Raw genomic sequence first — 15760 nt, 5'->3', positions numbered from 1 at the left:
CGGCCGAAGGCCGCCAACGCAGAAAGGAGTACTACGCGAAAGTATTTCGGTATAGTTAATACAGAAAAAAGAATCACGCGAAAAAACAAACAAAGAAAAATTGTTAAAAATCCTACATATTTACTGTTTAAGATGTGGCAAGGCTCGTTTTCCTCATAATTGTAAACAATCTGACCTTTTCAACGATGAGTGTGCTAAGTGATTTTTAAATTACAAAATTTAGCTTAAAAATTGAAAAATTAATGTGAAATGTGAGCTTATTTCAAAGCTTATAGTGTGTATTTAAATATACAAAGTAAAAAATGTGAAAAAATTTTGTGAAACATAGAGAAATATTATGTTTTCTTAGTGCAAATTTTTGAACTTTTAATCGTGAATATTTTAAAAAATATTAGTAATTTTTACATTATTTTTGGATATTCCTCCTCTGGAGGAGCTTCCCTATCCGTAGATACCCCATTTATACGGAAATTCGTTTTTTTTACCCCTCCGCCAAAGTAATCGGAATCGTGCCTAACAAGTATACACACATACTGTACTCTTTCTCCTTCTCTAGAGCTTAGTCAGATTAAAGTTTTTCAAATGCGTATTTATACGCGGAGGTAGACGTATGCAATTATACAAGTAGATATGTATGTATATGGGTTAGGGCATGTATTCTGCAAACAATATAATACATCAAACTTATATTAAACTGATTAAATCACTTAAAACTACAGCTGACTGCTGACTTATTTATTACTACCAACAAATACTCTCTCATACTGTCTGAAAACATCCGGGTTCATTTTGAATGTGCTTTTTTCCACCAAATTTCGAAAAGATTTAAGAGTATGAGCTTCGGTTTTTAATTTTTCTTTCTCTTTGCGTATAAATATTTTCAACCCATCGTCAGAGCCATTTTTTTCTTGTAACCCATTCAGGTTTGCATCAACAATACGAACAGCTTCACATTGCATTGTCTGTTCTACCTGACTTCGAAGTCGGTCATATTCGAGATCCAAAAGCTTCTTTAAGCCTGCTGAGAACGTCCTTATTTGCCCATAATTTCTTTCTGCTATATCAGAGGAATCATCCGATTTTGTATTTTCATCACACTTCCTTTCATTGGAGGTAGTAGTATTATTTTCATTTTCCGTATCTAACACCATAACATTTTGCAAAGATTCAGTATATATTTCTTTCGTCTGACTCTGTTGTCCAGCAGTATTTTGTTGAAAATTAGTAGGACCGAAACTCCCATCAATATCATAAAACTTATATCCAAGCATTTCGAGAGCTATTTCAGTTAATAAGTAAGACATTGCACAAATATGTAGAATACTCGTTCCCCTAAATTACAAAATGTTTGTAAAATACCATAAGCAATACATACACGGTAAATCTTTATGATGGTACATATTTTGGTTTTCGATGAAACTCAGTTTTTAACCGATTTTTACTTATATAGTGTCAACACTTAAATAATCAGCAAGAACTTTTTGTCAAACTGACTGTGTGCCAAATGGAAAGTAAAATTTTGACAGTTGCAGTTATATACAAACACAGTGGCTTCGTTTGAATGTTTTCCATGTTATTAAAAATATATATTCGTAATACGAATTAAATATAATTCTTGCCAAAAAAATATCATTAGGGTTTAGGATTCTCTTGATCTTGGAAGATTGCACGATGACACAAAATGCAAAAATCCTATACCGGAATAAGCAAGGCCAAGAGAGCACCCATTGACTATTGTGAATTAGCGCACCTTCTGCATTCATTCTTTATAATTTAAGTAAAAATTATAAAATCTATTTAAAACTTACCATCCTCAACCAGTTAACGACGAAATATGTCTTTATGTAAATGTGGCACAGGGTTGCAATTATTTCTTTACGTGCCAAAGCACGAAAATAAACATGGGCTTTGGACTGACATATTTTACAGCCATTCTAAATAATTTTCTGCGTGTGTTTGTTGTTGTGCCGTTGCACCAAGTGGAAAATTCTACAATTTGTGCACCGTTCAAAGGTTTTGCAAGAGCAAGGCAACGGACTAAACTACTTTGACACTACATGCATTCAGTAGACAGGCACGATTCCAATTAAATCAAAATTTAAAATCAAATTTCGGTATAAATGGGGTATGTGCTGTTAGGCTAACAAATAACAAATATTGCTAACGCTTATATTTTTTAAAATATTCCCGATTCAAAATTCAAAAATTTGTATTAATAACACATAGTATTTCTCAATGTTTCACTAATTTTTTTTTAATTTTTCACTTTGTATATTTAAATATAAACACTAAAAATTGAAGGAAGTTCACATTTCACTATTACTTTGTTGTTTAGTAGCTAAATTTATTAATTTAATAATCACTTATCACACTCATCGTTGAAAAGTTTAGATTGTTTACAATTATGAAGAAAACAAGCGTTGCCACATCTTAATTTTTTTTGCGTGATTCTTTTTTCTATAGTAACTATAATAAAAAATACTTTCCAGCATTTTTCAAGCTATAATTGAGTTGTGAACATTTTTTATTTAATATACACAAATAAGTAATAGCCCTGACAGACGACAGCGCTAATATGCATTAGCGGGCTTAATTTACATTTACTTGCGCATTTGACCCATGTAATACTATGTTCGGACAGACAACGAAAACATGTTTTCGTGGGAAAAACTGGTTTTCGCACATAAACTTGTGTTTTATTCCATGTAAAATCTGTCAAACAAAAACACAGTTTTCGCTGAAAACTACTTGAAAACTTACATTCCACTCATTATAATTAGTGCCTGCTCTAGTTTAATCGATGTTTTTGGAAGACATATTTTGCCGGCCTTAAATTGTCACTTGATATTTGTTTACATTCTATAAACAAATACAGCTGTCACATGATATTCTAATATTAGGAGGAATCTCTTGCTCTTGCAAAACCGTGCCCTGTGCAGAAATTGCAGAATTTTCCTCTTGGTGCAATGGCACAACAACAAACACACGCAGAAAATTATTTGCGATGGCTGTAAAATATGTCAGACCAAAACCCATGTTTATTTTCGTGCCGTCATATATCACTAGATTCTGCAATGGGTGCTCTCTTGGCCTTGCATATTTTGGTATAGGATTTTTGCATTTTGTAGCATCGTGCAATCTTGCAAGAACAAGAGAATGCCGCTATTGATAGTTGTCGGTGAAAACTCATCGAAAACACACATTGTCGGTCCGAATGACTTAGATTCCACAACATACAAATGTGTTTTCAAAATGTTTTTAATGTCGGTCCGCACATAGCATTAATGCAAGTTCGTAATGCACAAAAATTTCGTGCATTTAGCTGAATTTACCAAATTTGAGTAGGCAACACTGCTCAAAAATGGCCGATTTTTTCTATTTTTTGACAGATGTCGCTTGAAGTCTGCCGCCTCCATTGCGTTTGCAGCATCAGAAATAAGCAGTTTTTTATTGCTAATTAAATTATGTGCTAGTATATTAACAAAAAACATTTTAATATATTTAGATGGCAGAAAATAAACAACCCACAGTGTGCTATCCATTTTTCCATTATTTTAACTTTTCGCGCACTTTTTCCGCATTTCAATCAATTATTACTTTTAATTTCACGCTATTATCTTTTAACGTAGTTAATAATAAACGAATTTTTTCGTAAATTTAAATTGATTTTCCAAAAATACCAAAATTTCTATTAAAAATTTATCTTATTCATTTTTATTTCACTTTTTTTAAATAAATAAACAAATTTCACTATCAGCTGTCTAAATGCACAAGTCTGTCACTATAAAATTGCAATGCGCATTAGCGTAGCTTTAGGCGCGTTAATTTTGCTCGTCTGTCAGGGCTATAACACTCTATGATAATATTAGGCGTGTTTTATTTGACCAGCAATTTAAGCTATTAGCTTATTTTGTATGGAAGCCTTATCCAACATAATAATGTTAGCTGTCATAAGTTATCATAGCTTCCCTGCAAGACGGGTAGCTGTTAGCAAACGTGTAAGCGACTTATTATTGTTCACTTTTGCATTCGTTAAAATATTTGTTACTTTTGTTCAGAGAGTGCGAAAAAAATAACACATAGCTATTTGATGTTCAATGGTTATCTCGCTCTAACCAATGGCAAATATCGCATGCTGCCTTGTTCTAACAGAATACATGCATTTGTTAGCAAATCTCTTCACAGTATGTTACGGGTAACACATTTTTTTGTTAGCGCATAGCTTACCTTTGTGTTATGGATAACAAAAAGTATTTGTTACCCGAATATCTGTTAGTGTTATTATTTTCGTTATCAGTTTGTCACCTATAACATATAAACATGTTAGCAAGAACAAGCAGTAACAATATTATCTGTTACCCATTTGTTACTTCTAGCAAATTCAATTCTTTAAAAAAAAATTCAGTTTTTTTATTATTTCGCTTTATTTGATAATAAAATCAAAATAATTAAATATTTACTTAAACTAATAATCTGCCTATTATTATTACATTCGACAGAAATATAATACAAATTGACTTTATTTCAGTATAAAAATTATAATTCTAAAAATTCATATTTATAAAAGTAAAACTAGAAACTTCAACTTAAAACTAGTATGTACCACTTAGAACTAATATATACCACTTAAAACTAATGTGTGCAACTTAAAACTAATATTTGTACAACTTTGAACTAATATTTACAACTTAAAACTAATACATATATATAAATAATAATAAGAAAAATTATATTAATTTTGGCTTAAGTTTATGCTTTTTTTGCTTAAAACGATTGTGACTTAAAGCCACAAATCTCCGGAACTCCCCACAGATAGTGGTTTCTTTTCCTTGTCAGGAAATATATCTAAAATGAAACGGTATAAGTTAAGACATTCCAATATATATCAGTAAAAAAAACCTACCAAAAATTAATCCTACGACCTTTAGCTTTAGTAGGGATCCCTTTTCCTAAATTCTCTCTAAATTGTAGTGGTACATTAGATCGTCAGAAAGCATACCACGCAGTACGCCGTCCACACTGCCTTTTGCGCCCTTTGACTTCAATATTAGCCGCATCTGTAAAAAAAAATATAGTAAATTATATTACAATCGCATAATATTTAAAAACGAAATATTTACCGTAGCATCCGTGCTTTTCTTTTGTGAAAGTTTGTTTTCCACGAAGCGCACGTGTTGTTCCGATGACATAGGCAGTTTCGAAGCGAGCTATTACGTACAGCTCGTCCTCCAAGTCACCGGTGATGCGGATAATTGAATGATGCGTCTTTGCCGCTATGACGCGGCATTCGCGCAATAATTTGCTTTGTGCCTGCATCTCGGCCTTTTTTGGCATCTAGAAAATTAAATTATAAAAATTAGCTTCTGTTTTAATTTGGTAATGTAATACTGCGTTACTTACTTTGTCTGTTCTTCTTCTTCTTAATTGGCGTAGACACCGCTTAAGCGATTATAGCCGAGTTAACAACAGCGCACCAGTCGTTTCTCCTTTTCGCTACGTGGCGCCAATTGGATATTCCAAGCGTAGCCAGGTCCTTCTCCACTTGGTCCTTCCAACGGAGTGGAGGTCTTCCTCTTCCTCTGCTTCCCCCGGCGGGTACAGCGTCGAATACTTTCAGAGCTGGAGTGTTTTCGTCCATTCGGACAACATGACCTAGCCAGCGTAGCCGCTGTCTTTTAATTCGCTAAACTATGTCAATGTCGTCGTATATCTCGTACAGCTCATCGTTCCATCGAATGCGATATTCGCCGTGGCCATCGCGCAAAGTACCATAAATCTTTCGCAGAACTTTTCTCTCGAAAACTCGCAACGTCGACTCATCAGTTGTTGACATCGTCCAAGCCTCTGCACCATATAGCAGGACGGGAATTATGAGCGACTTATAGAGTTTGGTTTTTGTTCGTCGAGAGAGGACTTTACTTTTCAATTGCCTACTCAGTCCGAAGTAGCACCTGTTGGCAAGAGCAATCCTGCGTTGGCTTTCCAGGCTGACATTGTTGGTGGTGTTAATACTGGTTCCTAAATAGACGAAATTATCTACAACTTCAAAGTTATGACTGTCAACAGTGACGTGAGTGCCAAGTCGCGAGTGCGACGACTGTTTGTTTGATGACAGGAGATATTTCGTCTTGCCCTCGTTCACTGCCAGACCCATTTTCTGTGCTTCCTTATCTAGTCTGGAGAAAGCAGAACTAACGGCGCGGGTGTTAAGGCCGATGATATCAATATCATCAGCATACGCCAGCAGCTGTACACTCTTATAAAAGATGGTACCTTCTCTACTAAGTTCTGCAGCTCGAACTATTTTCTCCAGAAGCAGGTTGAAAAAGTCACACGATAGGGAATCGCCTTGTCTGAAACCTCGTTTGGTATCGAACGGCTCGGAGAGGTCCTTCCCGATTCTGACGGAGCTCTTCGTGTTGCTCAGCGTCGTCAGTTTACACAGCCGTATTAGTTTTGCGGGGATACCAAATTCAGACATCGCGGCATAGAGGCAGCTCCTTTTCGTGCTGTCGAAAGCAGCTTTGAAATCGACGAAGAGGTGGTGTGTGTCGATTCTCCTTTCACGGGTCTTTTCCAAGATTTGGCGCATGGTGAATATCTGGTCGGTTGTTGATTTTCCAGGTCTAAAGCCATACTGATAAGGTCCAATCAGTTTTTTGACGGTGGGCTTTAATCTTTCACACAATACGCTCGATAGAACCTTATATGCGATGTTGAGGAGGCTTATCCCACGGTAGTTGGCGTAGATTGTGGGGTCTCAATTTTTATGGATTGGGCATAGCACACTTAAATTCCAATCGTTGGGCATGCTTTCGTCCGACCATATTTTACAAAGAAGCTGATGCATGCTCCTTATCAGTTCTTCGCCGCCGTGTTTGAATAGCTCGGCCGGTAATCCATCGGCCCCCGCCGCTTTGTTGTTCTTCAGGCGGGTAATTGCTATTCGAACTTCTCCATGGTCGGGCAATGGGACGTCTGCTCCATCGTCATCGATTGGGGAATCGGGTTCGCCTTCTCCTGGCGTTGTGCATTCTCTGCCATTCAGCAGGCTGGAGAAGTGTTCCCTCCATAATTTAAGTATGCTCTGGGCATCGGTCACTAGATCACCTTTGGGGGTTCTACAAGAGTTTGCTCCGGTCTTGAAACCTTCTGTAAGCCGCCGCATTTTTTCGTAGAATTTTCGAGCATTACCCCTGTCGGCCAGCTTATCAAGCTCTTCATACTCACGCATTTCGGCCTCTTTCTTTTTCTGTCTGCAGATGCGTCTCGCTTCCCTCTTCAATTCTCGGTATCTATCCCATCCCGCACGTGTTGTGGTCGATCGTAACGTTGCGAGGTAGGCAGCCTGTTTTCTCTCCGCTGCGGCACGGCACTCCTCGTCGTACCAGTTGTTCTTTTGCACTTTCCGAAAACCAAGGGTTTCGGATGCAGCTGTACGTAAGGAGTTTGAAATGCCGTCCCACAGTTCCCTTATATTTTCACGAGGACATCAACCAGCTGGGCAGCGGCACCTTCCCAATGAAGGGACCGGACATTCCAGGTGCATGCCCTTAAATCGTAGTCCTTATTTCGTTTGCCGTGGTCGTCATCAAAAGGGGGGTCTCTCATCCGAGGCTGGTTGTTACTGTTCATCGGGGTAGGCTTTTTACGTGGCGGGTCCCAAACCCAGCGCACAACCCTATGCAGGGGATGTTTCGCCTTCTCACTTTAGCTCACCTTCGAACGGATGTTCTTAGGCTACCCAGAGGATACTTGGTCAAAGACCGGAAGTCGTGAGCTGCTTGAGTCATATGTAAAAGAATCGTTTCTGGCCACTCCCAAGTGAATGGCGATCAGAGAACTTTCCTCACTTGCGTGAACTTCTACACATGACCCCATCCTCCAACATGACCCCATCCTTCTTACTTCCTTATACTTTGTCTGTTAGGGACTTTTTAATGGCAGTGAGTCGGGTTTCAATTGCATCCAGCTTCTGGATTATATCTGAAAAGCATAAATGTATTTTTATAAAGCAAATACTTATACATTTATATAATAACACATTATACCTGCATGGCCGCCAGAAGATGGTGACGGTGATGTGATGGTTCAACTCGAGGAGCGCAAACGAGGTTGTAAGATATTTTTTTAAACACTCTGTTTGTAAAAAATTATTATTAAAAAATGAAAAATATTTATGTTCAATACAACCTCTATTGGGGCTCAACGGTTGTGAGCATTCAACTTCGGAATCCCTTTCTTCCACGAGGTCATCGAAATTCATTCTATGAAAAATCATAAAAAAGGCGATGATTAGTGATATTTTAATTTGCGTATATGTATATTCGAACTATGTTCACTTTTATTCATTATGAAACACTAATGTTGCTTTTATTTTAAACAAATTTGGATATTCTGCATACGATCAGATATCTTAAACGAACAAGTGAACATTTTTAATTATAGAGAAGGTTCTTCAGTTCAAGAGTATATATACTTATACTCGCGGGAATATTCGAGATATTTGCGTTTAAAGCTGAAAATTATTTCACCACTATTCGAAGAACGTATTTTTCGACTTAAAATTAATAATATAAGTGTAAAATATTTTGCAGTTTTATGTCCACTAACACTTCACTAATTCGTGTGCATTTTTTTAATATTAACTTATTGTTCAATTATATTTATTTAACATCAATTAAAGGATTGCACTATTGATCTGAAGAACCTCCTCTATCCCACCATACCCATTTTAGTCCCGAAATCCTGGGACGGTATTCTAAATTCTACACAATTATAATTGTAACCGCACAATTCGTTTCAATTTAGATTTTAAAATTTTTACATTTACATATATGTATATGTAGATATAACGCACAAATTACATATTTCACAAAAATTCACTATCAATAACAACTATTTGGATTAAATATGCACTATTTAACTTTAATAATTTAAAACTTACTCTCTTATTTGTTTGTTGACACGATTCCGATTACTTTGGTGGAGGGGTAAAAAAACTGAGTTTCCGTATAAATGGGGTATGTACAGATAGGGAAGCTTCTCCAGAGAAGAAATATCGAAAAATAGTATAAAAATAACTTTTATTTTTTAAAATATCCACGAATAAAAGTTCAAAAATTTGCACTAATAACACATGGTATTTCTCTATGTTTCACTAAATTTTTTCACGTTTTTCACTCTGCATATTTAAATATACACTCTAAACATTGAAATAAGTTCACATTTCACTTTTATTTTGCTATATTTTACCTAAATTTACTAGTTTAAAAATCACTTAACACACTCATGGTTGAAAAGGTTAGATTGTTTACAATTATGAGGAAAACGAGCCTTGCCATATCTTAAACAGTAAATATGTAGGATTTTTAACAATTTTTCTTTGTTTATTTTATGGCGCGATTCTTTTTTCTATATTAACTATAAAAAAATACTTTCTACATATCGTCACCTGAAATGCAAAATAACGTATCATCAAAAAATTCGAAATTGAATGTCTTATAGATTACGCTTCACTACTTCAAATTATATACATAATATTACATATGTTGAACATTTTCCGGTTCTCCGATCAAATATAAACTAGTTTTAACCAATATTAAAATTTTGTTTCACTCATGTTCCATTTTATTTCGTGTTTCATTCATGCCACTGTAAATTTCCGAGAATGTTGTTACGTTATTTTGCATTTTAGGTGACGATATGTACATATATGTGTAATACGTTATTTATGTGACTGAAGTACTTTCGCGAAGTACTCCTTACTGCGTTGGCGGCCTTCGGCCGCGCTTTAAAAAAATAACCCTGGCCGAGCGAATACCCGGTGTGACTGAAGTACTTTCGCGTAGTACTCCTTTCTGCGTGAAAAATTAAAAAATATATTGACTTTTTGTTATAAAGTGATTATATTTTTTGGTTGTCTTGCACTGATATTGAAACAAAATTTGAGTTTTCGTTATAAAATGGTTAAATTTCTGTTATTATATCTGTCAGCGCTTTCCATTTATTTTTGATAATTCGTTTTTTTGTATATTAGGTGACAATATATATAATATTATTATATAATATTACTTATTTGTTTATTAAATTAATTAAAGCACATATCCACATGAATGGATAGAGGAATTCTTGGGAAAAAAGGCATTTCAGCGAATTTGCTTATTTTCACATGGCAGCGCTCCATTTCATCGTAATTTTTAGCACACACATGATGTTCACTACGAGTGTAAAATGTAATTTTTAAAATAAAGATTTCTTCGGTAAAATGACCGTTTAAAGTGTAAAATGTGTAAAAAGTTTATAATTAAATTTAATTAATTTCAAATGGAAAATGTGAGTAAAGTGTGTTTAATGTGGTAAAATAGCTTGTTGAAATGTTCGAATTTTGGGAATTTTTTTTCAGGAGGACTTCCTCTTTCCAACGGTACCTTCAAATCGCGGCGCCAAAGAAATCGGAATTGTGCCTATTTGTTATACGCAATAGATTTGAATTTTCCAAATGGTCCAAATGATTTCTGTAATATTAAAATTTTTAATTATACACACAACATTCAATTCACAATGCTTACCTTTTTCTCCTTCTTAAGCTTTTTCCTTTTCTCTATAATATATAAAAGAAATTAATAATATACATATAATAAATTAATTATAAAATATCAAATTATCAAATACCAAACTTACCTCTTTTAAATCCAAAACATGGATAATATGATACGAGACTCTCGCATTGGCTCTCATTTTTCAAACGCGTTCCCTGATTATTTGACAGCCAAGGAGATCAGGGAATTTTTGATAGTTGATTTCAGAAAAGGCGGGATGCCAGAAGTAAAACGCTATAATTACTTGACGATATAAGTGTGAAATGAAATTTAATTGAACTGTGCGAACATATTTTGGCAAAATAAATGTTTATGTAAATTTATTAATGATTTTGCATTATAGCTTTTATATATGTATGCATTTTCAAAGTGTTTTATTTAGTGTTTTGTATAATTTATTACATTCTCAATATGTTTTTCAGCAGTTGCATCATTGACAAATGTTATAAAAAATGCGAGTTTTGACAGCTCTCTCTCGAATTAAAGAGTCTCGTATCATGTTATCTATGTATGTCCAAAATAAACTGCGCTTTTCGCTTTCTTCTTCTTGAAAAATTGGGTATCCGTCTTTCCTATTCTAGCAAGTTAACATTACAATAAGTTTAGAATGTGGATAGTTTTTTCTCTATCTTACTTACGTAATCTCCCATTCAATTGAATTCCAGAAAATGTAACAGTGTTAGTGAACAGCTGAAAATGTTTCAATGTGTTTGTGCAATCTGTTACCTCCGTCTTCCAGGGTTGTATATTGAACTAGAGGCATTGCCAATTCATCGCTTTTATTCATTCAGCATAGCAAGGTAAAAAGCAAGAAACCTCACTTTGACAGATGAAAATGTGAACCAACCAAATTACAGATTGTTTGGATGAGTATTAAGTTAAAATTAAGACAAATGTGAACACTTGTTCTCATTTTTTTGGATTCTACACCTCAAATAACTAAAATAAATATATTTGCAAGCATATTGATATTCCGTTTCTTCTTCTTGTTAATTGGCGAAGATACCGCTTACGCGATTATAGTCGAGTTAACAACAGCGCGCCAGTCGTTTCTTCTTTTCGCTACGTGACGCCAATTGGATATTCCAAGCGAAGCCAGGTCCTTCTCCACTTGGTCCTTCCAACAGAGTGGAGATCTTCCTCTTCCTCTGCTTCCCCCGGCGGGTACAGCGTCGAATACTTTCAGAGCTGGAGTGTTTTCGTCCATTCGAACAAATGACCTAGCCAGCGTAGCCTCTGTCTTTTAATTCGCTAAACTATGTCAATGTCGTCATATATCTCGTACAGCTCATCGTTCCATCGAGTGCGGAATTCGCCGTGGCTAACGCGCAAAGGACCATAAATCTTTCGCAGAACTTTCTCTCGAAAACTCGCAACGTGGACTCATCCGTTGTTGACATCGTCCAAGACTCTGCACCGTACGTTTGACAGTTAGTATTCTCTAAATCCTATCCTGTCGAGATGCCCCGTAAAGTATAATTTTAACATATCTTATAACATAATAGGGGTATTCGCTTGCTCTTGCAAGATTGCAGATTGCAAAAATACTATACCGAAATATACAAGGGCACGAGAGCACCCATTGCAGAATCTAGTGATATATGAATGGCTAATTCGGTCAATTTATTGTGAATGACTATTACGCATGGCTATTGAGAATTGGCGCACCTTCTGAATAAATTTTTAACAAAAAAAACTGTAACAAATCCTTATAATTTAAATAGAAATCATAAAATCTATTTAAAACTTACTTCCTCAACAATTTAACGACATAATATGTCTTTATGTAAAATGACAGCTAAACAGGGTTGCAATTATATTTTACGTGACATTGCATGCAAATATACATAGGTTTTGGTCTGACATATTTTACAGCCATTGCAAATAATTTTCTGCGTATATTTGTTGTTGTGCCGGTGCACCAAGAGGAAATATTGGCAAGTGTTTTGCAAGAGAAAGAGAATACCCCTAATACGTTTATTCATGAAAGCTTTGTATAAATACTTATAAGTTGGCAAAATTTTACCTACCTCGGGAGTTACTGTTTGGCATAAAGCCTCACCACGAATGGTATATGTACAATATTACTTTAGAAAAAATAAAATTCTGGCATATAAAAGTGAAATCTGGAAAATTTTGGGTGTTGAATTCGAAAGACAGCTTATAAAAATGTATACAGATATGCATTCACGAAGAGAGGAATTTAATTATAACATTTAATGTTATTAACTAATAAAATTTCATTAATAGTGTGATAATAGTGTTATTTGCATTTTATTTAAAAGAATCATATAAAGAGGCTAATTTTTATAAGGAATGTATATGAAAATGCCAGAGCTAGTTTTATTTAGATTAAAAAAAAGTACAGTGATCAAGGTTTGGATATGCTACAAGTCTCACTGAAGAAGCATGGCCCGCTATAAAACGCCTATAAAACTACGGCTTATAATTTTTATTTTTGTAACTCTTGGTGAAAAGTTAAAGGTGTGGGTTTTTTTGGACAATTATTAGTAAGGTCTCATTTAGAATGGAAAATATCATTAAAAAAGTTTGAAATAGGTATATAGAATGTAATCTTTAATACATAAAAAATTTAATTTTGCAGAAAAGTTTAAATTTAAACATTTTTTTTAAAGGGCTCGAGGAGATTTTTATGATATCCTCAGATATAATAAGAGGATTAAGGCAAAAATATTCTCAAAAGAGTCGTTCATATCTTTAAGTAGTGACATAATGATGCAAGTATGTAAGAAAGGTTGAACTTTTATAATTCTTCTTAACTCGAACTCTTGAATTGGCAATAGAAGTCAAATTACATACAAACTTCCTTCCATAAATCGAACTTTTAAATTGACACATGATTTTAAAAGTCGCGTTTTTCAGGGAAATCTCACCTTGTAAGCAGCTGCACACGTAGTAGTCGCCGCGCATATTATCCCTTCAAACGTTACTATTATAAGTTATATTGAGGTGGAAAATGATATTTTTTTTAGCCGGATCTGTAGCAGATGATATTGAAGAATTGAATATTTATATTTTAAACTCAACGAAGTTATTCAACCATCATCCAGAAATGTGTAACGCATTTCTTTTAAATTCCTAATTAAACACAAATATTAATACAACTCGCGATCACTACAAAGCACTAAGCCTTTTAAAATCTCTTTTCATTGAAACAAAGAGCACAAATGTTTTATGTAGGTGAACAAAAAACTTTATGCGAAGTAAATAAATAAAACTGTGTATATTTCTATATTTTACAGTTTTTGAAAAGTGTTAATGAAAACTTCCATAACTCGAAGTCTCTTTTACTCGAAGTCTTTTTGTGGATTATGGTCACACGGACTGAGTAAGCAATTGAGAAGTAAAGTCCTCTCTCGTCGAACAAAAACCGAGCTTTTGAGATAAAGGTTCTGCGAAAGATTATGGTCCTTTACGCGTTGGCCACGGCGAATGTCGCATTCGATGGAACGATGAGCTATATGAAGTGCTGAACACATAGAGAGCGACACGACATGGCAGCGCGACAGTGAACTGTAAAACGCGTCGTAAATCATTCTACATGAACATTTGTAAGAAGGCAGCGACATAACAATGGCCGGCATGTACACAAGACAACACAGCTGTCCATTTTGCATGTACACAATTTCGTTGTGGCCATACTAATACCTTTTAGTTCCATGAAATTTTAATATTTTGTTCAAAGTGAAAGTTTGTATGCAAAAAATAAGTAAATAGGTCAATTTATTTGTTTTAAATTATAAATTGTTATTACAAATGGTATAACAGAGCTATTTTATGCTTTTATTTGTAAAATAACGTCAGGTTTGTTAGAGCTTTGAACAATTTTACATTTTACAAATTAGTGGCATCACTCCTCTCTACTGTCAACTCTACTGTCGTCCTACTGTCGTTGTCAAATATAAGAATATTTTGAATTAAGCGAGAGCGACAACTGCCGGCCTGCAGTCGTGTAGTCGTGCAGCTATCTAAATAACTGTGTCCATTAGAACGTGTGTATTTTAATAACCATAAGTAAGTGAAATACAGTAGTACGCCTTTAATTGATATATATTTTACCTACTTATTAAAACCTTTTCTCAATAAATAAAAGATATAATTAGTTTTTGAACAAACAACAAATTATTTATTTTAAACAGAATTTTAAAATAACAATTTGGAAAGTTTTTTCCCTGTCAAGCGATTTCTTTGCTGTGTGATCGTTGCTCCAGCTTTAGAAAATACTCGTTCACTAGGGACTGAAGTGGCCACAATGGATAAATATTTGGAAGCTTGTTTATACAGGAAATACATTTTTCATATCATCCCGCATTTCTGGTGGATTCTGATTGATAGAAGCAACAGCTAATCCAAGATACATTTGCACTTCAACTTCCGTTGTTGTTATAGCAGATAAATTGGAAAACTTACATTTCATATTTTGGTGGGCCAACTGTTTATGAAGGCTCCAAATATCAAACCGGTTTTCTGTTGCACACTCATCTGAAGATTCCGACGTACTAACGCCATTATTTGCATCCTTTATGAAATTTGGAAGGGTGTTATTTTTTTTCGCCAAACAAGCTTCTATTTAATTTCATCATGGTTGTTCTGTTACACAAGCAGAAGCTTTATTTATGCAAACGTTCCACTCGTTGAAATGTTTAAACATAGTTTCTTCTAAATAAGCTGCTGTATGACTTTCGTACAGTTCGATTACTCTTAACGTCCCACTCAACAAAAGTAAATTGTCCAAAAAATGAATTGTTACCCCAAGGAACGACTGATTTTTCATTGTCTCCGTCCATATGTCATACGTTAGGCAATAACTGTCGCACTTACGAATATACTCTTTGAAAATTGAAGACAGCGCTTCATATTTTTCATCCACTCGTAATTTTATTGTTTCCCTACTTGGAACTTTAAAAAGCGGAACCAGTTCTTTTATCATCTGCAGAAAACCTGTTCCTTCTACAGTGGAAAATGGCTTGTTGTCCATTATAATATATTTTACAATTGCTTCAGTAATTTTCCTTGATTTAGGGTCATCTTGGTAAGAAATACTTTTGACCTGCTCAAAAAAGTCTTTCACATTAGGTTGGATCAGCGCAGGCAACTGATCCGATTTATTTTACAGTACTGATGGAGTACATGTACTA

The 15760-nt window shown here is 34.7% G+C and overlaps 1 protein-coding gene and 1 pseudogene across 1 annotated transcript; both read right to left on the bottom strand.

Moving 5' to 3' along the window:
* Nucleotides 1–631: 631 nt before the first annotated feature.
* On the bottom strand, nt 632–1398 carry LOC120769773. The gene has a single exon (XM_040096954.1). The coding sequence runs from the start codon at nt 1302–1304 to the stop codon at nt 732–734; it is 573 nt and encodes a 190-aa protein (XP_039952888.1). The 5' UTR covers nt 1305–1398; the 3' UTR covers nt 632–731.
* Nucleotides 1399–4704: 3306 nt separating this feature from the next.
* LOC120769775 lies at nt 4705–5424 on the bottom strand (annotated as a pseudogene).
* Between the last annotated feature and the right edge of the window lie 10336 nt (nt 5425–15760).

Source organism: Bactrocera tryoni, chromosome 2, assembly GCF_016617805.1.
Source record: "Bactrocera tryoni isolate S06 chromosome 2, CSIRO_BtryS06_freeze2, whole genome shotgun sequence".
NCBI classification, from domain to species: Eukaryota; Metazoa; Arthropoda; class Insecta; order Diptera; family Tephritidae; genus Bactrocera; species Bactrocera tryoni.
This window is presented reverse-complemented; position numbering and strand designations above follow the sequence as displayed.